This window comes from Aegilops tauschii, chromosome 3 (genome assembly GCF_002575655.3).
Source record: "Aegilops tauschii subsp. strangulata cultivar AL8/78 chromosome 3, Aet v6.0, whole genome shotgun sequence".
Taxonomy (NCBI): domain Eukaryota; kingdom Viridiplantae; phylum Streptophyta; class Magnoliopsida; order Poales; family Poaceae; genus Aegilops; species Aegilops tauschii.
The window spans coordinates 329,998,603-330,024,568 of NC_053037.3; the positions used below are offsets into that span (position 1 = coordinate 329,998,603).

The 25,966-nt window shown below is 44.2% G+C and overlaps 1 protein-coding gene across 2 annotated transcripts; it reads right to left on the reverse strand.

Moving 5' to 3' along the window:
• Nucleotides 1-413: 413 nt before the first annotated feature.
• Nucleotides 414-7,267, reverse strand: LOC109740134 (uncharacterized). Of its 2 annotated transcripts, none has more exons than XM_020299168.4 (9): nucleotides 6,827-7,267; nucleotides 5,591-5,702; nucleotides 5,405-5,487; nucleotides 4,531-4,656; nucleotides 4,311-4,431; nucleotides 4,126-4,210; nucleotides 3,595-3,708; nucleotides 3,467-3,506; nucleotides 414-857 (listed from the first exon to the last, which is right to left on the reverse strand). In XM_020299168.4, the coding sequence occupies exons 2-9, from the start codon at nucleotides 5,676-5,678 to the stop codon at nucleotides 705-707; spliced, it is 810 nt and encodes a 269-aa protein (XP_020154757.1). In that variant the 5' UTR covers nucleotides 5,679-5,702; nucleotides 6,827-7,267; the 3' UTR covers nucleotides 414-704. The 2 variants fall into 2 exon arrangements, with proteins under 2 accessions (XP_020154757.1, XP_020154756.1); XM_020299167.4 differs by lacking the exon at nucleotides 6,827-7,267 and adding an exon at nucleotides 6,399-6,711.
• Nucleotides 7,268-25,966: the final 18,699 nt, after the last annotated feature.

Genomic DNA, 25,966 nt, shown 5'->3' on the forward strand with positions numbered 1-25,966 from the left:
CAATTCGTCATTTCACTCTTAAACTTTGCGTCTGATGAAAGTTAAGACAGGTGAGGGCACATATCCGGAGCCCAGACTAACCAATACAAGCTCATGAAAGGAGTCATCATGATTTGCAGAAGTGGGCAATTAGCGGTGAACCAAAGCTCATGAAAGTGAATCATCAGCAGTCACTTTGGTTGTCTAATTTACAGCAAATAAAGAAATTCCAACTCAAAAATGAATGATTTTGCCTAAAAACGCCTTCATAGTCGACGGAAACGTCTCCTCCCACTGAACGCACATCATTGGAAGGGCTGGAATAAATCTAGAAAAAAGCAAGCACCAATGCAAGTTTAGGATTTGAACTCTGCTAGGAGTGGTTGGAAACCACTGCCCTCCTAATCATCCAACCACAAATTGGTTCCCGTGCATAGTGTAATTGAATACTATTGGTTCCACAAGAGATGAATTACACATCTCACTTCATGCCAAACAGATTATAGTCTCTAAGATCTTGACTAAGTTATACAATCACGGGGTAAGTTACAAGAGTTACTACTCATCACTAGCTATCATCAGCTCGATATTGCCAAAAAAGGACTAATAACAACTCACTCACAAGCTGCACCTTTGCTAAGAAAAAGATATCTCTTGGGTTAACTGTGAAATCGTCACCAAAAACATTTATATCCCTTTACATGACTACCGGCACCATATCCATCCTACCTGAACCACCATCTCATACCGGCGTTTATCGGGTCATGAAGAAAAGGGGTGTAACTGCTGATGTAGGGGTTAGCTGTCCGGCCAATCTTTAGCCAGATAGCTCTGTGGTAGCCAGCAGTGAAAGGAGAATGATACATTAGCTTCAACAACTGCAATTTCCGGATAACCAGAGTGAGATATGAATTCACCAAGACAATGTATTCTGTTAATATAGTAATAAGTTCGTCTATAATCTGAATTACAGGTGAAATATCATGCAAATTCCTCTTTTGTCCTTAAAGAAAACAAAATGTTACTTGGGCTAAGCAGATGAATACTAATGGTGCCTTTATGAAATGTTCTGAAATGTAGCTCATGGTACCACAAAAGACACTGTCCGGCTCTATTAACATGTAAGAGCATCTCTAGCAGACCCCTTAAAACTGCGACCCGTATAAGTGTTTTACAGGTCGAGAAAAACACATTATAAGGGCCGATTTTAGCCGCAACCGAACAGAACCCGTATAATCAACCCGTGAAAAAGAATATTCTCTACATATACCATCTTCTTCCTCACGCCATTTCCATCTCGACCTCCATCCCCTCGGTGTGTGCGCGTCCTGCCTCTGCGACTGCCTCCTCGTGCTCGCCACTGAGCGCGACCGGGCTGGGGCCAACAGCAGTGCCGACTGCAGCAGCAGCAGCCGCCGCCGCCGAGGCGTTCACGGCCGACTCGCATGCTCTGAATCGAGCGGACGCTCTGAATCGAGCGGACGGAGAGCTAGCTAGCTAGCAATCGAGCGGACGGGGAGCTAGCTATCTAGCTTCATGCGACGGTTGGGCATGGAGGCCGGCGGCCACGGGCGGGCGGCGGGCGGCCGGACGAACGGGCGGCGGCGGTGCGGTCACTGCAGGCGGCGAGCTTCAAGGCGTTGGCGGGAGCTGAAATTTCCCAACTGCCAGCGTTGACTGGTATTCGGGGCCCTGGCAAAATTGCTACCGAAACTGAAGATACACAGGTCTCGGGCATGTGTTCACGGGGCCTGTAAAAAGTTTTAAGGGTCGGACGATTTTAAGGGGTCTGCTCGGGTCCGTTTTTTCGACTGAAACTGTAAAAAACGGTTTTTTTACGGGTTTGACCACTTATACGGGGTCTGCTAGGATGCTCTAAGAGTCTCGCAGCCTAAGATGCTGGGGTTACCACTTCCCAGGTTTAAAATTCACTAACCAAAAGCAGTTACGTGCTATACTGCTATTGTCGGGCATACAACAGTCCTGACTATACAACCAATCAAACTGAGTTTTTAACAGATTAACAGAAGCAACATCCATTGCCTAGGTCCTTTTCTAAAAGGAAGCGGCAGTGTTTAGTCAAGTTGGCGGCTTGGCACAGCCATTGTAGAAATTTCTTGACTGGTCTCTTTAGATTACTGGAAGATATTAATTCTGGACCCTTACATGGGCTTCAGCAAGCCCCATGCTCCAGAAGGATGGGTGGCAAGAGAGATGCTAGGCTTAGACAGCTGACAGAGCCTAGTTATTTAAGAAGTTGGTAAAGTAATTTCCTATTGTTAGAGCATGTCCAACCCGAATGGGCTAATTTGGCCCGTTTGAGGGACACGGCTGCGCGGGCGGACAATTGAGAGGGACACGGCTGCGCGGGCGGACAATTGAGGGTTCAAAGCAGGCGCGTCGCGGGCCTGCTTTGAACCCTCAATTGTCCGCACGTGCAGCCGTGTCCCTCAAATTGTCCGGATGCATGCATATGATTGGTGGGGATGGAGAGAGAAAGGGAAAGAAAGAATAAAGAAACAGAAAAGTTGGTCCAGTGTGACATCCTGGCTTAATAAGAATGATAGACTACTTATATCAACAAGGTGCACCTTCTTTTCCGGAGCCCATCTGAAAGGAACCTCAAAGTTAAGCGTGCTTGACTTGGAGCAATTTGAGGATGAGTGACCGACCAGGAAGTTGATCCCTGGTGCGCATAAGTGAGGATAATGTGTGCAGGAAAGACTAGTGTTGGTCTGTGAGGCCAGTCTAGATCCTAGGTGGTAGCCAGACACAACGGACAGGAATCGGTGGGTTTGGCCGAGGCGTTACATCCAGGGTGGGCCGTGTCCGATGTGGCGGACTGCTTGGACACACCCGGACACCCTCGTATCCTCCCAATACATGGGCTGAGGTTGAGGGTTCACAAACAGCCCGGACATATGAGGACAATTTGAGGGGTCCGGTTGGGTGGCGTTTTTCCTTCTCTCTCCTGTCTGGGCTGTCCGATCGGACATATAGGGACAAAATGGGGGGTCCGGTTGGAGATGCTCTTAGGATTCTGCGCAATCAGCCTCCCCTCCCCTATATTAAAGGAGTTTGTGGACATCCCTACGTAATAGGACTTGGCCATGAGGAACAACCAAACAAGAAATAAACCAATCTAATCCCAATTCCCTTCCTTGAGTCCTTCCCCTGAGGACCGACTGCCGACAAGGTACCATCCCCCCTGCTGCGGTCCAAGCAAGTATCCTACCGTAATTATACCAGTATAGGTGATATGCAGGTCAATACAAACGCATTACAAAAGTAAGTGTGATAAATGTTTAATGTGTTGTAGAATTCAGTGAGCGCTTACTATTGTCAAAAGCTGATTGGACAATTTTAGTGTGATGGCAAAATTTTAGTGTGATTAGACAATTTTATGTGTGAAAAAGCCAACAACCCGGTTAACAGTAAACAAGAAAGATCATTTGGCGAAGCCAATTGATGTTTATCAGGAACTAACCTGCCAGTACATGAATGTTTGCATAGCATTGCGTTGTTTCCTACAAAAGTAAAAGAACAATATAAATGCATGGTTAAGTGGCCACTGGAAGGGGGTTAATCACAATGAACAAGGGCAGGCCTACTGACGAGAACAGGGATAAGATCATAAGAAAGCCCAACAAAATCTCTGCATTTGCAATCAGAAAGTTGACTGCAGTTGTGTTTGCCTCAACCCATGTGCAAAGCGGCTCCAGGTATGCCCTACAAATTAGCAACACGACAGTTATAATCCATTTTGCCAGCATGTTCAACGGGCAAAATATTGTAAACTGATAGCAGATTCAGTTCATACAAAATGATTATTCTGCATTTATCGGCTTGTTACCATGCAATTTTAATACACATAAACATTTCTATTTTGTGTTTGACTACTGATGGACCGGGGCTTGCTCATGTGGTCTGTTAGCCATTGCACAAAAAGGCAACAAAGAGTACTTTCAGGGGTTGAGGCTCAGAGAGATGAAAGCATATAACAAAAAAGCCAAGATAACAACCTAATGAGTATGGAGATCATGCCTAAGGTATTGATTCTTTATGCGCAAAGCTGGAATGATAACATGCACTGTGTATGCATAGAAGGCAAAACATGTGCCTCCAAGTCTGCCAGGTTCATTTTACCTGTAGAGAGAGGAATTGGTAAAATGGCGCCGTAGAAATCTGGCCACATGTTCAAGTGCCCAGCAAATTACCGGTACCAAAACAACTGCCACAAAGGGTTAACTCGTCATGTGCAGGAAAGCTGAGACGTTTGGGTAGTAACATGAAAAATTTGATCTCAAAGATTAAATACTTCATATGCTTACGCTTCAAGTGTAGTTTAGATGTAACAAACATAAGGCAGTACATGAATGGAATAAAATCCTTTGATGAAGTTACATGGTGGCACCAGGCCTGAACAGCCTGTGTGTTCCCTACTCTGGGTAGCTGATAGGAAGGGTAAATGTTAATTAAGTTGTGCAAGGTATCTGAAGTGGGAGGAAGCATAAAAAAAGTAAATACAACACTCAGTTTCATGTTACTGACCCCATAAAGAGCAAATATGGCATAACCTGTGGTACAGGTTGTGCCAAGAAGTGACAAACGATATCCCTTGAGTTGCAGTTGTCGTGTTGCCAGTGGAATGATGCCGATCAACGCAACAATAAGAACCTATAGAAAAAAGTGTGTATGATAAAGATAATGTGATTATCTAGAGTATTTTGCACACATCAACAAAAAATCTCCCGTTGCTCATCATAATACATGCAAGCTAAAAGAAAGTATACAAGATTACGCATTCCACACACTAACGTAGGTACTATCATAAGTTGGAAAACTGATACTATAAAGTATAAAATGGATAGTTTGAATGTTTGATGCAATTCTAGACAAAAGTATAAAGATCCATTCATACAGTTCAAATTACGCAGGGAGGGCACTAAGATCTTGTTCATACAAAAACCAAGGATCAATTATCCTTGACTAGTTGTGTTTTGGCGAAACAAAACTTAGAACACTGTGTTAATCTGCTCTAACATATGCCTAATTCTGTGATAATCCTGACCGTCCATTCGCTTATGATTTTTTTTTGAAACTAAACTTCCATTAGGCAAATGAAGGGTCAAGATGAAGGTATTTTCATGAACACCAGCGTGCAGGCTTGACTAAAGCAAAATATGCTCGGACTAGTAGTTAGTCTGATTAATCTCACTTACAGAAGTGAGCTGTTGTTTTACACTCCATTCAACTAAGCCTAAAAATAGTTATCCGGTGGAGTACAAGATTGAGATGGATCTGACACTTTTAAGAGATGCACCAACTTAGACAAGACTAAGATATTCAGCAAGGATTGATGTCGACATATAGAAAAATTACATGTGATACAGTAATTGCTGACAAAGTACATCAGTCCATTTACCCAAGCATTAACAGAAAAATGTAATGACCGCTGATCCAACTGAAGCGAAAGTCTGCTTTGTGCTGGTCCAGCAGAATCAGCACCTACAAAATCCACGAAGATCAGATTGACAGATGAAAATGGCTACAACTTACTAGGTGTTCAGTGTAGAGAGATGATACAACACAAGAATATGCTTGTTATCACCTGGATCATGAGGTATTGCATTATCATTAGCAGTTGTAGATTCTCGCTCTGTTGATGCTGGGAACTGAGAAGAGCTGGCTGAGGACATTCCTCTAACAACAAAGTCAGGACCCTATAACCAAACACAGGATAAGAAACAAACCTAAGCTCTTATAAAACCACGTTATGCATATAAAAACAGAAATAGATCCCCAAAAGGAGACAGAAAAAATATATTAAGTCAGTCAACATCACAGCCTTAATAGCAGTAGAATAGTAAAAGGAAGATGTTTTGTGAAATTGCAGCAGATATCAGTGACTTGACTTGGTTGGAACAAAATAAAAAGATACATGGGAAAAACGTCACAGAAGGTCTTCCTTAAAGAAAGAGGCCTATATAGATACAACGATTCAACAATGTAGGTAGTCCTAAAAAAAGCTCTAATGTAGAACTTCAATTATTTTTCCCCGCTCCCTTTTTCGTACCGCAACAATTTAATCTATTCCTTGCCATTTACAACTTTCATGGCCGTATGTACAATGTTCTAACTAGCACACTGGCAGAGGCCATAGAGTCAAATTAGGCAGAGATCGGGATCACTCAAATAGGCAGAAACAAAGCAGAAGCACAAACAGCTAGACCAAGTACACGAACTGATTAGTGGGCATTTGAAAATCGAAATAGAACTAATCAAGCTTGTATGAACCTCAAGGAGTGAAATCCAAAAGGTGGGAACTGTTTGGCAGCCGCGGTTTTGTTCTAGACAAGTTGAAGAGCGAGGTTAGGTCTGAAACAAATCACCGAGGATGCAAGAATGCGGTCAATTACTTGAGGGGAAGAAGGCGGCGAATCTTCGCAGCATTGCTTGGCCACAAGCTGAAAACCGGCGGAAAAGGAAGACATGAGCGCAAGGAGGCGAGAATCTTGAGAGACCCTAACGAATTCCACCGTAAATCAGGCACCGCCTAGTCCTACAGCACTCAGTATCCCCCTCGCATCGCACATGTTCATCGTCTCTTGTCTCTCTCGCCAGTGAGCTGAAACTTTGAGCTCATGGCCAAACAATCTTGGGGGGTCATGTGGCGGGGGCGGCAGCAAGCGGGGCGGCTGTGCGCAATGCGGGGAGCCAAATCGGGTGTGGGGATTAGCGAAGTCAAATGAAGCAGAGCTCCACTACAGAACAGAAGAGAACAGAACACCAAGGGAGATGAGTAGTACTAGTGCTGGTAGAAGCAGAGGCAGCAGCAAAACCTAACCTGCGTAAAATAATCCAGGGCCGCTTGGAACGGAGCCGGTCGCGAATTCCGATACAGTGGAGCCACGGGAAGGGGAGAGAGAGGGAGGGAGGGCGAGGGAGCCAGCCCTCCTCGAATCTAGACTTGGGCAATCTCCGACGCAAAGGCAGCAGCAGCAGCACAGGGACAGAGGAAGAAGACTGACCCCCTGCCTGCCTGCTGTCTCCTTCTCCTCCCCTTCTTTTTTTCTCCTCTGATTTTTCTTTTATTTTCTTTTGCAATGCAGGCCATTGGTTATGTCGTTATGACGAGCGCCCGCTAGCCCACACGGCACGAAAGCGACCAGTGCGGGGGGGCCGCGACCATCGACGGACAGTTCAGGGGCGAGATCGCAACATTGGAGGGTTCCGTGGTGCCAACTGCCAAGATGCCCCTTTTCCTTTCTTTTTCTTTTCTTTTTCTGTGACTGATAAAAGACGTACACCACGAGTAAAAATGGGGGAAATTCGAGTGGGGAGGAGGAGCTAAAGCAAACCGCACCACTGCGCCGCCAGATCTGCGCACCACCCTCGATTTCTCCAATAACATTAGAGCACCTTCGGTCGTTCGGCCCCAGGGACTAGAAATATCGCCGCTTGAGGGTGAACCGGCGGTAATTTCGACGTGAGGGGCCTTGGATTCCCAGCCGAACCCCCCAAGTTCGCCCCCAGCCGTCGATTTCGGTTCAATTTCGATGCAAAATAGGCTCAAATTCGTCCTAAATTCGGCATGTTTCTTCACAAATTCAACTTAAACTATTTTTTATCACATAGTTTATCACACAAATCAATACAAATCAAATAGTTCAACGAAGCAAACTCATAACTCAAACACACAAAAAACTCATAGTTCATCACAGTCGAACTAGGCGTTGCCCTTGAGCCTCCATAGGTGCCCCACCAGATCGTGTTGCAGTTCTTGATGCATCTGTGGATCTCGGATCTCCTGGCGCATATTGAGAAAGGCAGCCCATGATGTCGGAGCTGGTGATTAACTTGGGCAAAAGGACCCTGCCTGTAGTATGGTTCAGTGTCGAACACTCGCTCTTCCTACTCGCTCTCAATGATCATGTTGTGCAAGATGACACAACAAGTCATGACTTTCCACATTTGATCTTTCGACCAGGTCAGGAAATCGAGATTGGAGCCCACCAAATGCCCGCTCCACATCCTTCTTGCAAGCCTCCTAACACTTGGCAAAGTAGGAGTTCTTGCCTACTCGCACAGGGTTTGAGATAGTATTCACAAATGTGGACCATCTCGGATAGATGTCATCTACTAGGTAGTATCCCGTGTTGTAGTGGCGTCCATTGACCTTGAAGTTCACCGGAGGAGCATGATCTTCAACAAGCTTGGCAAAGACATTCGAGCACTACAGTACGTTGATATCATTGTGAGTTCCTGGCATGCCAAAGAAGGAGTGCCAAATCCAGAGGTCATGTGTGGCCACTGCCTCAAGTACCACACTACAAGCTCTTTTGGCGCCTTTGTACATCCCCTGCCAAGCAAATGGACAGTTTTCCATGCCCAATGCATGCAGTCGATGCTTCCAAGCATCCCAGAAAATCCTTGTTGGAAAACGTAGCATGCAATTTCAAAAAATTTCTACGCTCACGCAAGATCTATCTAGGAGATGCATAGCAACAAGAGGGCGGGGGAGTGTGTCCACGTACCCTCGTAGACCGAAAGCGGAAGCGTTTGACAATGCGGTTGATGTAGTCGAACTTCTTCTCGTTCTGACCGATCAAGCACCGAACGTACGACACCTCCGAGTTCTGCACACGTTCAGCTCGATGACGTCCCTCAAACTCTTGATCCAGCAAAGTGTCGAGGGAGAGTTCCGTCAACATGACGGCGTGGTGACGGTGATGGTGAAGTGATCCACGCAAGGCTTCGCCTAAGCACTACGTGAATATGACCGGAGGCGTAAACTGTGGAGGGGGGCGCCGCACACGGCTAACAGATGTTGTTGTGTGTTCTAGCGGTGCCCCCCTCATATATATAGGTTGGAGGGGAGGGGAGGCAGCCAAGGGGGCGCCCCAAGTAAGAGGAATCCTACTTGGGCGCCTGCCAATTCGGCCCCCTTCCATATTCATCCGGAGGGGGAAGGAAGGAGGAGGGAGGAGAGAAGGAAGGGGGAGGCCGAATCCCTCCCCTTCCTTTCTCTCTTCTCCTCTTTCCTTCCCCCCCTACTTTGGCCTACATGGGGCGCACCAGCCCCCTAGGGATCGGTCTGTCCCCTTATTGGCCCATTAGGCCCATGTAGATGCCGGGGGGATGCCCGGAACCCCTTCCGGTGACCCGATATGTACCCGGTACCCCCAGAACACTTCCGGTGTCCGAATATCATCGTCCTATATATGAATCTTCACCTCTCGACCATTTCGAGACTCCTCGTCATGTTCGTGATCTCATCCGGGACTACGTACAATATTCGGTCACCAAATCACATAACTCATATAATACAAAATCGTCATCGAACGTTAAGCGTGCGGACCCTACGGGTTCGAGAACTATGTAGACATGACCAAGACACCTCTTCGGTCAATAACCAACAACGGAACCTGGATGCACAGATTGGTTCCCACATATTCTACAAAGATCTTTATCGGTCGTACCATAATGACAACATACGTTATTCCCTTTGTCACCGGTATGTTACTTGCCCGAGCTTCGATCATCGGTATCTTCATACCTAGTTCAATCTCGTTATCGGCAAGTCTCTTTACTCGTTCCGTAATACATCATCCTGCAACTAACTCATTAGTCACATTGCTTGCAAGGTTTATCATGATGTGTATTACCGAGAGGGCCCAGAGATACCTCTCCGATACTCGGAGTGACAAATCCTAATCTCGATCTATGCCAACCCAACAAACACCTTCGGAGATACCTGTAGAGCATCTTTATAATCACCCAGTTATGTTGTGACGTTTGATAGCACATAAGGTATTCCTTCGGTATCAGGGAGTTGCATAATCTCATAGTCGAAGGAATATGTATATGACATGAAGAAAGCAATAGCAATAAAACTTAACGATCATTATGCTAAGCTAATGGATGGGTCTTCTCCATCACATCATTCCCCTAATGATGTGATCCCGTCCATCAAATGAAAACTCATGTCTATGGTTAGGAAACTTAACCATCTTTGATCAACGAGCTAGTCTAGTAGAGGCCCACTAAGGACACTGTGTTTTGTCTATGTATCCACACATGTATCAAGTTTCCAGTTAATACAATTCCAGCATGAATAATAAACATTTATCATGATATAAGGAAATATAAATAACAACTTTATTATTGCCTCTAGGGCATATTTCCTTCAGTCTCCCACTTGCACTAGAGTCAATAATATAGTTCACATCGCCATGTGATTTAACACCAATAGATCACATCGTCATGTGATTAACACCCATAGTTCACATCGCCATGTGACCAACACCCAAAGGGTTTACTAGAGTCAATAATCTATTTCACATCACCATGTGATTAACACCCAAAGAGTACTAAGGTGTGATCATGTTTTGCTTGTGAGAGAAGTTTAGTCAACGGGTATGCCACATCCAGATCCGTATGTATTTTGCAAATTTCTATGTCTACAATGCTCTGAATGGATCTACTCTAGCTAATTGCTCCCACTTTCAATATGTATCCAGATTGAGACTCAGAGTCATCCAGATCGGTGTCAAAGCTTGCATCGACGTAACTCTTTACGACGAACTCTTTATCACCTCCATAACCGAGATATATTTCCTTAGTCCTCTAAGGAAAATTTTGACCGTTGTCTAGTAATCTACTCCTGGATCACTATTGTACCCCCTTGCCAAACTCATGGCAAAGTACACAATAGGTCTGGTACACAACATGGCATACTTTATAGAACCTATGGCTGAGGCATAGGGAATGACTTTCTCTCTCTATCTTCTGCCGTGGTCGGGTTTTGAGTCTTACTCAACTTCATACCTTACAACTCAGGCAAGAACTCCTTCTTTGACCGATCCATTTTGAACTCCTTCAAAATCTTATCAAGGTATGTACTCATTGAAAGTTCTATCAAACGTCTTGATCTATCTCTATAGATCTTGATGCCCAATATGTAAGCAGCTTCACCGAGGTCTTTCTTTGAAAAACTCCTTTCAAACACTCCTTTATGCTTTCCAGAAAATTCTACATCATTTTCGACCAATAATATGTCATTCACATATACTTATCAGAAAGGTTGTAGTGCTCCACTCGCTTTCTTGTAAATACAGGCTTCACCGCAAGTCTGTATAAAACCATATGCTTTGATCACCTCATAAAAACGTATATTCCAACTCCGAGATGCTTGCACCAGTGCATAAATGGATCGCTGGAGCTTGCACACTTTGTTAGCACCTTTAGGATCGAAAAAACCTTCTGGTTGCATCATATACAACTCTTCTTTAAGAAATCCATTAAGGAATGCAGTTTTGACGTCCATTTGCCAGATTTCATAATCATAAAATGCGGCAATTGCTAACATGATTCAGACAGACTTAAGCATCACTACGGGTGAGAAAGTCTCATCGTAGTCAACTCCTTGAACTTGTCGAAAACCTTTCGCGACAAGTCGAGCTCGAGCTTTGTAGACAGTAACATTACCATCAGCGTCAGTCTTCTTCTTGAAAATCCATTTATTCTCTATGGCTTGCCGATCATCGGGCAAGTCAACCAAAGTCCATACTTTGTTCTCATACATGGATCCCATCTCATATTTCATGGCCTTAAGCCATTTTGCGGAATCTGGGCTCATCATCGCTTCCTCATAGTTCGTAGGTTCGTCATGGTCTAGTAACATGACTTCCAGAATAGGATTACCATACCACTCTGGTGCGGAACATGCTATGGTTGACCTACGAGGTTCGGTATTAACTTGATCTGAAGTTTCATGATCATTATCATTAGCTTCCTCTCTAATTGGTGTAGGCATCACGGGAACGGTTTTCTGTGATGAGCTACTTTCCAATTCGAGAGAAGGTACAATTACCACATCAAGTTCTACTTTCCTCCCACTCACTTCTTTCGAGAGAAACTCCTTCTCTAGAAAGGATCCATTTTTAGCAACAAAGATTTTGCCTTAGAATCTATGATAGAAGGTGTACCCAACAGTTTCTTTTGGGTATCCTATGAAGACGCACTTCTCCGATTTGGGTTCGAGCTTATGAAGCTAAAGCTTTTTCACATAAGCATCGCAACCCCAAACTTTAAGAAACGGCAGCTTAGGTTTCTTGCCAAACCACAGTTCATACGGTGTCGTCTCAACGGATTTAGACGGTGCCCTATTTAACGTGAATGCAGCTGTCTCTAATGCATAACCCCAAAATGATAGTGGTAAATCGGTAAGAGATATCATAGATCGCACCATATCTAATAAAGTACGGTTACAACGTTCGGATACACCATTACGATGTGGTGTCCCAGGTGGCGTGAGTTGTGAAACTATTCCACATTGTTTTAAATGAAGACCAAACTCGTAACTCAAATATTCGCCTCCGCGATCAGATCGTAGAAACTTTATTTTCTTGTTAGGATGATTCTCTACTTCACTCTGAAATTCTTTGAACTTTTCAAATGTTTCAGACTTGTGTTTCATTAAGTAGATATACCCATATCTGCTCAAATCATCTGTGAAGGTCAGAAAATAACGATACCTACCGCGAGCCTCAACACTCATCGGACCGCATACATTTTTTTTCGAAAGCTCGGACCGCATACATTGGTATGTATTATTTTCAATAAGTCAGTGGCTCGCTCCATTGTTCCGGAGAACGGAGTTTAGTCATCTTGCCCATGAGGCATGGTTCGCAAGCATCAAATGATTCATAATCAAGTGATTCCAAAAGTCCATCCGCATGGAGTTTCTTCATGCGCTTTACACCAATATGACCTAAACGGCAGTGCCACAAATATGTTGCACTATCATTATCAACTTTGCATCTTTTGGCATCAATATTATGAATATATGTATCACTATGATCGAGATTCAATAAACCATTTATATTGAGTGTTTGAACATAGAAGGTTTTATTCATGTAAACAGAACAATAATTATTCTCCGACTTAAATGAATAACCGTATTGCAATAAACATGATCCAATCATATTCATGCTCAACGCAAACACAAAATAACATTTATTTAGGTTCAACACTAATACTGAAGGTAGAGGGAGTATGCGATGGTGATCTTATCAACCTTGGAATCACTTCCAACACACATCGTCTCCTCGTTCTCAACTAGTATCTGTTCATTTTGTAACTCCTGTTTTGAGTTACTAATCTTAGCAAGTGAATCGGTATGAAATACCCAGGGGCTACTATGAACACTAGTAAAGTACACATCAATAACATGTATATCAAATATACCTTTGTTCACTTTGCCATCCTTCTTATCCGCCAAGTTTTTGGGGCAGTTCCGCTTCCAGTGACCATTTCCTTTGCAGTAGAAGCACTTAGTTTCAGGTTTGGGTCTAACTTTGGGCTTCTTCACGGGAGTGGCAACTTGCTTGCCATAATTCTTGAAGTTCTCTCTCTTTCCCTTGCCCTTTTTCTTGAAACTAGTGGTCTTGTTAACCATCAACACTTGATGCTATTTCTTGATTTCTACCTTCGCCGATTTCAGCATCGCGAAGAGCTTGGGAATCGTTTTGGTCATCCCTTGCATATTATAGTTCATCACTAAGTTCTAGTAACTTGGTGATAGTGACTAGAGAACTCTGTCAATCACTATCTTATCTGGAAGATTAACTCCCACTTGATTCAAGCGATTGTAGTACCCAGACATTCTGTGCACATGCTCACTAGTTGAGCTATTCTCCTCCATCTTGTAGGCAAAGTACTTGTCAGAGGTCTCATACCTCTTAACACGGGCATGAGTCTGAAATATCATTTTCGGCTCTTGGAGCATCTCATATGCTCCATGGCGTTCAAAACATTTTTGAAGTACCGGTTCTAAGCCGTAAAGTATGGTGTACTAAACTATCAAGTAGTCATCATACCGAGCTTGTCAAACGCTCATAACGTCTGCATCTGCTCCTGCAATAGGTCTGTTACCTAGCGGTACATCAAGCACATAATTCTTCTGTGCAGCAATGAGGATAATCCTCAGATCACGAACCCAGTCCGCATCATTGCTACTATCATCTTTCAAGTTTCTCTAGGCACATATCAAAAATAAAACAGGGGAGCTATACGCGAGCTATTGATCTACAACATAGATATGCAAATACTATCAGGACTAAGTTCATGATAATTAAGTTCAATTAATCAAATTACTTAAGAACTCCCACTTAGATAGACATCCCCCAAGTCATATAAATGATACATGATCCAAATCAACTAAACCATGTCCGATCATCACGTGAGATGGAGTAGTCATCAATGGTGAACATCTCTATGTTGATCATATCTACTATATGATTCACGTTCGACCTTTCGGTCTCCAGTGTTCCGAGGCCATGTCTGTGCATGCTAGGCTCGTCGAGTTTAACCTGAGTATTCCGCATGTGCAAAACTGTCTTGCACCCGTTGTATGTGAACGTAGAGCCTATCACACCCGATCATCACATGATGTCTCAGCACGACGAACTATCGCAATGGTGCATACTCAGGGAGAACACTTATACCTTGAAATTTTAGTAAGGGGTCATCTTATAATGCTACCGCTGTACTAAGCAAAATAAGATGCATAAAAGATAAACATCACATGCAATCAAAATATGTGACATGATATGGCCATCATCATCTTGTGCCTTTGATCTCCATCTCCAAAGCACTATCATGATCTCCATCATCACCGGCTTGACACCTTGATCTCCATCGTAGCGTCGTGGTCGTCTCGCCAACTATTGCTTCTACAACTATCGCTAACGCATAGTGATAAAGTAAAGCAAGTACATGGCGTTTGCATTTCATACAATAAAGCGACAACCATAAGGCTCCTGCCAGTTGCCGATAACTTTTACAAAACATGATCATCTCATACAATAACGTATATCACATCATGTCTTGACCATATCACATCACAACATCTGCAAAAACAAGTTAGACGTCCTCTACTTTGTTGTTGCAAGTTTTACGTGGCTGCTACGGGGTTCTAGTAAGAACCGTTCTTACCTACGCATCAAAAACCACAACGGTGATCTATCAAGTTTGCTATTTTAACCTTCAACAAGGATAGGCCATAGTCAAATTTGGTTCAACTAAAGTTGGAGAAACAGACACCCACCAACCACCTTTATGCAAAACTAGTTGCATGTCTGTCAGTGGAACCGGTCTCATGAACGTGGTCATGTAAGGTTGGTCCGGGCCGCTTCATCCAACAATACCGCCAAATCAAAATAAGACATTGGTGGTAAGCAGTATGACGATCACCGCGCACAACTCTTTGTGTTCTACTCGTGCATATCATCTACGCATAGACCTAGCTCGGATGCCACTGTTGGGAAACGTAGCATGCAATTTCAAAAATTTCCTACACTCATGCAAGATCTATCTAGGAGATGCATAGCAACGAGAGGGGGAGAGTGTGTCCACGTACCCTCGTAGACCGAAAGCGGAAGTGTTTGACAAGGCAGTTGATGTAGTTGGACTTCTTCTCGTTCCGACCGATCAAGCACCGAACGTACGGCACCTCCGAGTTCTGCACACGTTCAGCTCCATGACGTCCCTCGAACTCTTGATCCAGCAAAGTGTCGAGGGAGAGTTCCGTCAACATGACGGCATTGTGACGGTGATGGTGAAGTGATCCATGCAGGGCTTCGCCTAAGCACTATGTGAATATGACTGGAGGTGTAAACTGTGGAGGGGGGCGCCGCACATGGCTAACAGATGTTGTTGTGTGTTCTAGCGGTGCCCCCCCTCATATATATAGGTTGGAGGGGAGGAGAGGCAGCCAAGGGGGCACCCCAAGTAGGAGGAATCCTACTTGGGGCCTCCCAATTCGGCCTCCCCCCTTTCATATTCATCCGGAGGGGGAAGGAAGGAGGAGGGAGGAGAGAAGGAAGGGGGAGGCCGAATCCCTCCCATTCCTTTCTCTCTTATCCTCTTTCCTTCCCCCCTATTTTGGCCTACATGGGGCGCACCAGCCCCCTAGGGGCTGGTCTGTCCCCTTATTGGCCCATTAGGCCCATGTAGTTGCGGGGGGGGGGGATACGTGTCCAACGTATCTATATTTTTTTATCGTTCCATGCTATTATATTATCTATTTTGGATGTTTAATGGGCTTTAATATGCTCTTTTATATTATTTTTGGGACTAACCTATTAACCGGAGGCCCAGTACGAGTTGCTATTTTTTGCCTATTTCAGTGTTTCGCAGAAAAGGAATATCAAACGGAATCCAAATGGAACAAAACCTTCGCGAGGATCTTTCTTGGAACAAACGCAATCCAGGAGACTTGGAGTGGAAGCCAGAGACGCAACGAGGCGGCCACGAGGTAGGAGGGCGCGCCCAGGGGGTAGGCGCGCCCCCACCCTCGTGGGCCCCTCGTAGCTCCACCGACGTACTTCTTTCGCCTATATATACCCTTGTACCCTAAAAACATCCAGGAGAGCCACGAAACCACTTTTCCACCGCCGCAACCTTCTGTACCCGTGAGATCCCATCTTGGGGCCTTTTCCGGCGATTTGCCAGAGGGGGATTCGATCACGGAGGGCTTCTACATCAACACCATAGCCTCTTCGAAGATGTGTGAGTAGTTTACCACAGACCTTCGGGTCCATAGTTATTAGCTAGATGGCTTCTTCTCTCTCTTTGGTTCTCAATACAAAGTTCTCCTCGATGTTCTTGGAGATCTATTCGATGTAATACTTTTTGCGGTGTGTTTGCCGAGATCCGATGAATTGTGGGTTTATGATCAAGATTATCTATGAACAATATTTGGTTCTTCTCTGAATTCTTATATGCATGATTTGATATCTTTGCAAGTCTCTTCGAATTATCGGTTTAGTTTGGCCCACTAGATTGATCTTTCTTGCAATGGGAGAAGTGCTTAGCTTTGGGTTCAATCTTGCTGTGTCCTTTCCCAGTGACAGTAGGGGCAGCAAGGCACGTATTGTATTGTTGCCATCGAGGATAAAAAGATGGGGTTTATATCATATTGCTTGAGTTTATCCCTCTACATCATGTCATCTTGCCTAATGCGTTACTCTGTTCTTATGAACTTAATACTCTAGATGCATGCTGGATAGCGGTCGATGTGTGGAGTAATAGTAGTAGATGCAGAATCATTACGGTCTACTTGACACGGACGTGATGCCTATATTCATGATCATGCCTAGATATTCTCATAACAATGCACTTTTCTATCAATTGCTCGGCAATAATTTGTTCACCCACCGTAATATATGCTATCATGAGAAAAGCCACTAGTGAAACCTATGGCCCCCGGGTCTACTTTACATCATATAAGTTTCCAATCTATAATTCTAGTTTACTATCTATTTATTTTGCAATCTTTACTTTCCAATCTATACAACAAAAATACCAAAAATATTTATCTTATTATCTTTATCAGATCTCACTTTTGCAAGTGGCCGAGAAGGGATTGACAACCCCTTTATCGCGTTGGTTTCAAGGTTCTTGATTGGTTGTGCAGGTACTAGGTGACTTGTGTGTAGTCTCCTACTGGATTGATACCTTGGTTCTCAAAAACTGAGGGAAATACTTACGCTACTTTGCTGCATCACCCTTTCCTCTTCAAGGGAAAACCAACGCATGCTCAAGAGGTAGCAAGAAGGATTTTTGGCGCCGTTGCCGAGGAGATCTACGCTCAATTCAAGACATACCAAGTACCCATCACAAACTCTTATCCCTCGCATTACATTATTTGCCATTTGCCTCTTGTTTTCCTCTCCCCCACTTCACCTTTGCCGTTTTATTCGCCCTTTTTCGTTCTCTCTTTTCGCTTGCTTCATGTGTGCTTGTGTGTTGGATTGATTGTTTGTCACGATGGCTCAAGATAATACTAAATTATGTGACTTTTCCAATACCAACAACAATGATTTTGTTAGCACTCCGATTGCTCCTATTACCGATGTTGAATCTTGTGAAATTAATGCTGCTTTGTTAAATCTTGTCATGAAAGATCAATTTTCTGGCCTTCCTAGTGAAGATGCCGCTACCCATCTAATCAACTGTGTTGATTTGTGCGATATGCAAAAGAAGAAAGATGTGGATAATGATATTGTTAAATTGAAGCTATTTCCGTTTTCGCTTAGAGATCGTGCTAAAACTTGGTTCTCTTCTTTGCCTAAAAATAGTATTGATTCATGGAATAAGCACAAAGATGCTTTTATCTCTAAGTATTTTCCTCCCGCTAAGATCATCTCTCTTAGAAACGATATTATGAATTTTAAGCAACTTGATCATGAGCATTTTGCACAAGCTTGGGATAGGATGAAATTAATGATACGTAATTGCCCTACACATGGTTTGAATTTATGGATGATTATACAAAAAAATTATGCCGGATTGAATTTTGCTTCTAAAAATCTTTTAGATTCTTCCGCGGGAGGCACTTTTATGGAAATCACTTTAGGAGAAGCTACTAAACTCCTAGATAATATTATGGTTAATTATTCTCGATGGCACACCGAAAGATCCACTAGTAAAAAAGTTCATGCGATTAAAGAGATTAATGTTTTGAGTGGAAAGATGGATGAACTTATGAAATTGTTTGCTAATAAGAGTGTTTCTTCTTATCCTAATGATATGCCTTTGTCCACTTTGATTGAGAATAATAATGAATCTATGGTTGTGAATTTTGTTGGTAGGAACAACTTTGGTAATAACGCGTATAGAGGAAACTTTAATTCTAGGCCGTTCCCTAGTAATTCCTCTAATAATTATGGTAATTCCTACAAGAACTCTTATGAAAATTTTAATAAGATGCCCTCTGATTTTGAGACTAGTGTTAAAGAATTTATGAATTCACAAAAGAATTTCAACGCTTTGCTTGAAGAAAAAATGCCTAAGATTGATGAGTTGGCTTGAAACGTGGATATAATTTCTCTTGATGTTGATTCTTTGAAACTTAGATCTATTCCACCTAAGCATGATATCAATGAGTCTCTCAAAGCCATGAGAATTTTCATTGATGAGTGCAAAGAAAGAACCGTTAGGATGCATGCAAAAAAAGATTGCTTTGTGAAAACGTGTTCTTCTAGTTTTCATGAGAGTAATGATGAAGATATAAAAGTGATTGATGTGTCTCCTATTAAATCTTTGTTTTCCAATACGAATCTTTATAAAGATGGGACTGGAGATGAGTCAACTTTAGTTAAAAGGCGTCCCAATGATTCAGAGTTTTTAGATCTTGATGCTAAAATTAATACAAGTGGGATTGAAGAGGTCAAAACTTTACATAGCAATGAACCCACTATTTTGGATTTCAAGGAATTTAATTATGATAATTGCTCTTTGATAGATTGTATTTCCTTGTTGCAATCCGTGTTAAATTCTCCTCATGCTTATGATCAAAATAAAGCTTTTACTAAACATATCATTGATGCTTTAATGCAATCCTATGAAGAAAATCTTGAGCTAGAAGTTTCTATCCCTAGAAAACTTTATGATGAGTGGGAACCTACTATTAAAATTAAGATTAAAGATCATGAATGCTATCCTGTATGTGATTTGGGTGCTAGTGTTTCCACGGTTCCAAAAACTTTGTGTGATGTGTTAGGTTTTCGTGAATTTGATGATTGTTCTTTAAATTTGCACCTTGCGGATTACACCATTAAGAAACCTATGGGAAGAATTAATGATGTTCTTATTGTTGCAAATAGGAATTATGTGCCCGTAGATTTTTGTTCTTCATATAGATTGCAATCCTACATGTCCTATTATTCTTGGTAGACCTTTCCTTAGAATGATTGGTGCAATTATTGACATGAAAGAAGGAAATATTAGATTCCAATTTCCGTTAAGGAAAGGCATGTAACACTTTCTTAGAAAGAAAATTAAATTACCGTATGAATCTATTATGAGAGCCACATATGGATTGCATACCAAAGATGATAATACCTAGATCTATTCTTGCTTTATGCCTAGCTAGGGGCGTTAAACGATAGCGCTTGTTGGGAGGCAACCCAATTTTATTTTTGTTCCTTGCTTTTTGTTCCTGTTTAGTAATAAATAATTCATCTAGCCTCTGTTTAGATGTGGTTTTATGTTTTAACTAGATTATTGAAGACGTGCGTTGCTGCGTCCGTCAATTTTGGCACTTTAATGTTATGCATGATTATACTTTTATTGAGTAATATAAGAATTAATTCGCAAAAAAAAACTATTTGGAGCGGTATTATTTTTCATGTTAGTTATTGACGAAAAAATATTTGGGGATTTTTATAGGTATACGTTGTTTGATGAGGAAAATGCCAGATTGAGGACTTTCATGACATTTGCAAAACAAAATCATGTGTTCATGTGATAGCTAAACTTTCATTTGGTCGCTCATCACATACAGACGTTTTCATGGCTTCTCCTCAACGTGGCAAGGCTTAGGGGCAGTTTGGTTCATGTCCTGAACTCCACGCCTGGGAAATTTTGCTGCCTGGCCAGGCGTGAGAATCTGAAAAAAAGTTGCCTGGTCAGGCTAGCATATGGAAGGAGTGTTTGGTTCATAGCCTGGCCTAGTGGATTCTAACCCGTCGCTGTTTGCTCCCTGTTTGCCTCGTTTTCTGCACCACATCAATTAATATATGCAATTACTTCCAGGCTGTTGCACCAGGCATGTCCAGGCATCCAAAAAAGGACGCCTGGGACCAGGCTAATCATCTTGCCTCGTTTTCCACCAGGCTAACTAGGCTGTTTCGTTGTCCAGGCCAGGCGTACTTCCTCTTTTCGTGGACATCAACCAAACATGCAGCAGGAAATTCCAGGCAGCCCCCAGGCCAGGCGTCACCCGCTGTGGACACGAACCAAACTGCCCCTTAGTCGCTCACCTCATGGTAATGGTTCGCCTACTTGTGAGTCCCGCTCGCAAGAATTATTACTCCTTGTGAAGAGCAGATGACTCACATGAATCCACGCACGAGTATTACGGTTGCAGTCCGGAAACGATTCACAGAACTGCACGGCTGATGCTTGCACCCCGAAGGCCCATAGAGTCAAAATAATATAAGAGCTTCAATTTTGAAATGAGAGCAGCGGCCCAGTCCCTAGCATTCTGCGATCAACTAAAGCCTGGGATCTCCAACAAAGTAGCAGTAACGTTCTGACTACTTAACTCCTCCCCAAGAAAAGTCTCCTTTCTCCTCCCGTCGGCGCCACCGCGGATCCGCCCTGCCTCCAATGGCCTTTGTCCTGTGGAGGTGCGGAGGACCTCGGCCCCCCGCCGGCGGGAGGGACCCCGTTCTCATTTTTGCTAGGTTGAACATCTTGGTTGGGGCTGTGTGGCGGCTGCGATGTCCCTCGGTAGCAATAATGTATCCCACGTCCTATCCCCGTCTCGATGGTGCAAATAGTGTTGTGTTGAGGTGTGTCTCCGTCGGATCTCATGGGATTCGGTCGGTGCTGGTCTTCGGTGGATCTAGTTTTTGTTCGTCTACGTTTGCGTGGTTCCAGGTTTGATCTTTCCGATCTACAACTTTCTTCATCGTGATGGTTGCTGCTCTGGTGTGCTGGTCCTTTGGAGCCTTAGCACATCGACTTCCCGACTGTCTACTACAACAAGGTTTGTCTGGCTCCGTTGATGGAGGGGCGATGACGCCGGCACGCCTTCGGCTCGCTCCAGTGCTTGTAGTCGTCGCTAGGTGGTTCATAGACCTAGTTGTAATTTTTATTACCTCTTATGTTCTCTGTACTGCCATAATTGATGAATAGATTGGAAATTTCTCTCGCAAAAAAGCATGAGATTATGAGTTGATCAAACAGTCAAAAATGCCCAAAGTTCCCATCCGAGCACCCATCCATTAGTCCAATAAATTTGTTGGAATTCTCTTATTTAGTAACTTGTATGGTGGAAGAAGGAAAATTTTGCTGTTTTGTGGATATGTCAAATTACAACATGGTGTACATGTTGACCTTACATATTACAAGTAAACTACTAACTGGGAATAGATTATAAATTTAGAAATTTATTTACATGGTGTACTTGCATATTCAGAAAATCCTGAATTTGTGCCGTCCAACTTGGTTCCTGCTTTGTCTTTTGAGCGTTATATCCTTTGTTTTCAGGTCAAGACATTCCTCTAACAGAGAATTATCTCGTCCACTGTTCTCATCTTCTCACCTGTCAACCAACTATAACCATAGCTAACAACACATTGTTAGTCTCCTCATCTCTTCCATTCTCCCATCCACCAAAATCTAGCTAATGATTTGCCTGAAATATATGACAAACAACACATGTATAATTATGAAATAAATTCGGTGAAACAAAACCAGTGCCCCAGCTTTGCCAGACCTGACTGGCAACTCTATCATAAGGTTTTCATGAATTTACATTAGTACCAGTAAAGGATTGATAGTCAGTAAATATTAAGTCCTACCTTTTCAGTAAATTATATCAAAAGCATCAGCAAGCTGCAAAATCGAATACCAAAATCTTCCTTGAATATAATCAGCAACATGTCTACTTCGTGTCAGAACTTTTGGTGGCGTCAACCCGAATATCTCTTCAAAAGCATAAAACCTTCTTTCAGTTAAAATTAGTAATAAAATGATACTTTCAAGCAACTCAATCAGTATGTTTCCATGCATCTACAGTCAGGGGAGCAAGAATAGAATTATCTAAATCAAGTCATGGATACTTTGGAGCCACGTGTGCCCCTGTATTTTTTACTGGAATTTGTGTACCTGGCATTGTAGCGCTTGTCGGTGTCAAAACCGGCGGATCTCGGGTAGGGGGTTCTAAACTGTGCGTCTAAGGTCGATGGTAACAGGAGACGAGGGACACGATGTTTACCCAGGTTCGGGCCCTCTTGATGGAGGTAATACCCTACTTCCTGCTTGATTGATCTTGATGAATATGAAGATTACAAGAGTTGATCTACCACGAGATCGTAATGGCTAAACCCTAGATGTCTAGCCTGTATGATTATGATTGCCTCTACGGACTAAACCCTTCGGTTTATATAGACACCGGAGGGGCCTAGGGTTGTACAGAGTCGGTTTACAGAGGAAGGAATCTTCATATCCGAACGCCAAGCTTGCCTTCCACGCAAAGGAGAGTCCCATCTGGACACGGGAGGAAGTCTTCTATCTTGTATCTTCACGGCCCATCAGTCCGGCCCACGTCACATAGGCCGGACGTCCGAGGACCCCTTAATCCAGGACTCCCTCAGTAGCCCCGAAACAGACTTCAATGATAATGTGTCCGGCGCGCTGATAGTCTTCGGGATTGCAAGGCGGGTTCTTCCTCCGAATACTTCGAAGTGTCTGATCTGAAGAATTATACTCGGCTTTCCATTTAATGTCGTACCCCTGGTCTTCTGTGCCTCCATTGCTTCGGCTTCCACGTGCCGAGCGAACACGAAAGGTCGGAGTATTTTTGCACATAACACCCTGGCCATGTAAGAAAGGCGTATATTTAAGTGGACTGGATCTCAGATGCCATCTCACACCAGGCGGAAAATCCTTAGATCTTGCTAGGAGAAACCCTTCGAGCATGGCTAGCGTTCCCAGTTCTTCCTCCCGCCCCCATGGCTCCGAAAAAGGCGATTGGGAGAAATGTTCAGTATCCCATGACCAGCTGAGTAAGCTTCAAACGCAGGGATTCCTTCCCCCCGCGGATCTAGTCCTCGTCCGGGCAGGATTAACCTCCTTCACAGGCGAAGCCCTGGCGGAAAATTTCCCTAATCTGACCAGGGGGGAGCGAGTGTCTTCATATCCTTCTTAATAAGAGGTGTCGGGTTTCCAATCCACCCTTTCCTCCGAGACCTCCTGGAGTACTACGGCCTCCAACTGCACAACTTCACTCCGGCCTCCATCCTGCATATCGCGGGTTTCGTTGCTCTTTGCGAGCTATTCCTGGGCTGCGAGGCCCACTTTGATCTATGGAGGAAACTTTTCTGCCTCGTCCCTCGTACCCAAAAGGGATCCGTATTCGAGGTGGGTGGTGCCGAGATATGGTGCATAGCAGGGACCGGATACCTATCCGGCACGCCGAAGAAGGCATCCGAAGAGTGGCCCTCCGAGTGGTTTTATATTGAAGATGTCGCTCTCCCCGACCCACTCCGAATGGGCCTTCCTAAATTCGAGGTGGGTGGTGCCGAGATATGGCGCGCAGAAGTCCAACAATTAATGGGCAAGATAAGGACACTCGCCTAGTCCGGATTATCAATAATCGAGGTAATGGCCACTTCCACAGTGCGAGGTGTTCGGCCACTCCAATTCAGAGGGCTCCCTATGTGGCACTACAATGGGGAAGATGACGCCTCAAGTTGCGAACGGAAAGGTCCGGACACCCCTGCCGCCCTGGCCACAATATTGGCCGATCTGTATAAAGGGGAGAAAGAGGAGTTTACTCGCCTTAAGCGCCAAGAGGGATTCTCTCCATGTACAATCCCCCTAGTTGGGTGAGTTTTAATCCCACCTCCTTATTCAATCCTTTCCCAGAGTCATGTTTAATTGACATTTACCCGTCCATTTTTAACAGGAATGGCGGAAGGTTATCGCGGGGATCTATAGCCCCGCTCCACAGCCGGAGGACCATAACCGAGACCTCGATCCCGGATTTGAAGAGGATCCGAACATATTGTAGAACTCCAAGAGGGAGTCTTCTACCAGGTGAGCTATGATGGCACAGAAGTGGCCATCGTGGCCGATTATCCTGGCCTCCTTCCTGCCTCACATGTAAGTAGCCAGCAGACATCTCCTCCGAAAGAGCTTCCTCATTATGCCTCACCCACCGCACTGTCTCGTGCTCCAAAGGGGAGGCGCTCGACGCGTCATGCCGCACTAGAGGCGTCTCATAAGAGAGCGGCACTTACGCCGGGCGGGTCTTCAAAGAGGAAGGCAAATGACAATGCGGCCGAGCCTTCATCAAAGAGGTATGACTCTAAATATGCCCCCTGGCAGTCACATCGAACCGTGACATTGTCCGCTGTGTTTTATCAGGAAGAGTGTTCGTCAGACTATGTCCGGGGATCCTGCCGATCGCGCCTCCATCAGTCAGGCTCCAGACCCTGCCTCTAGGGCGGGGGCTGACATGGGAGCGACGCCGGATTGTCCTCCTTCAGAGGATTCGGATAATGTATCCGTCACGAACTCTGAAGTGGAGAGCGCCATGAATCATCGGCACCGGAGGGCCGCTCTTCGCGACCCTGGCTTTACTAAAGAGGCGTTCAATGCCTTCAGCTTGGCTGATGCATACATCCGAGCTACTCGGGACGGGCTTGTCAAAGCCACTGACCAGCATTTGAAAGATATGCGGGTAAGTACGCATTGTACAGATCTGGTAATCATGTACCGGTAGCCCCCGAGACTTGAAACAGTTTGAAATAATTGATTTAAGGATAATTGTATAATCAGGTACTCACAGAGAAGAACAACAGGTTGTCTCACGAGCTGGAAAGGTGCCGGACTCAGCTAACTGTTGTGACCGCTGAACTGGAGAAGTCCAAGGAGGCACTGCCTGGTAATGTTCCCCTCCATCCAGAAAAAGTATAATCATGTACCAGTAATGTTAATACTGTTGCGTTTCTGATGACAGGATCAGCAGATCAACTGAAAGAGGAACTGAAAGTCGTGCAGGCGGGTGAACAAGAGGCCAAAAGGCAACTGGCCGCAGGCGAATGTGTGCTGACACGGGTCAGGGATGATAAGAACAAGCTGCAGGATTTCAACACCCTGCTGGGCAAAGAACTAAAAGATGTACGAGCCCTGCTAGCTGACGCTGTAAAGGAAAATAGGAGGCTACGAGGCGGCAATTCAGTATGCTTTTGAACTTACCTCCGTGTAATTTGGCAAAAAAGTGAGCTGACAGATTTATGTCTGCAGGTATGCTGACTGGCCGTCCCGAAGAGGAAATGTCCGGATCTCAAGGCGACCTGCTACAAGAGCTGTCCCAAGTGCACGAGCGAGCTCGGCAAGCAATGCGGAGCGTTGCCAAGGCTTTGTGGCCATCCGCCTCCCCTCCAGGAAGTATGGGGGAGCT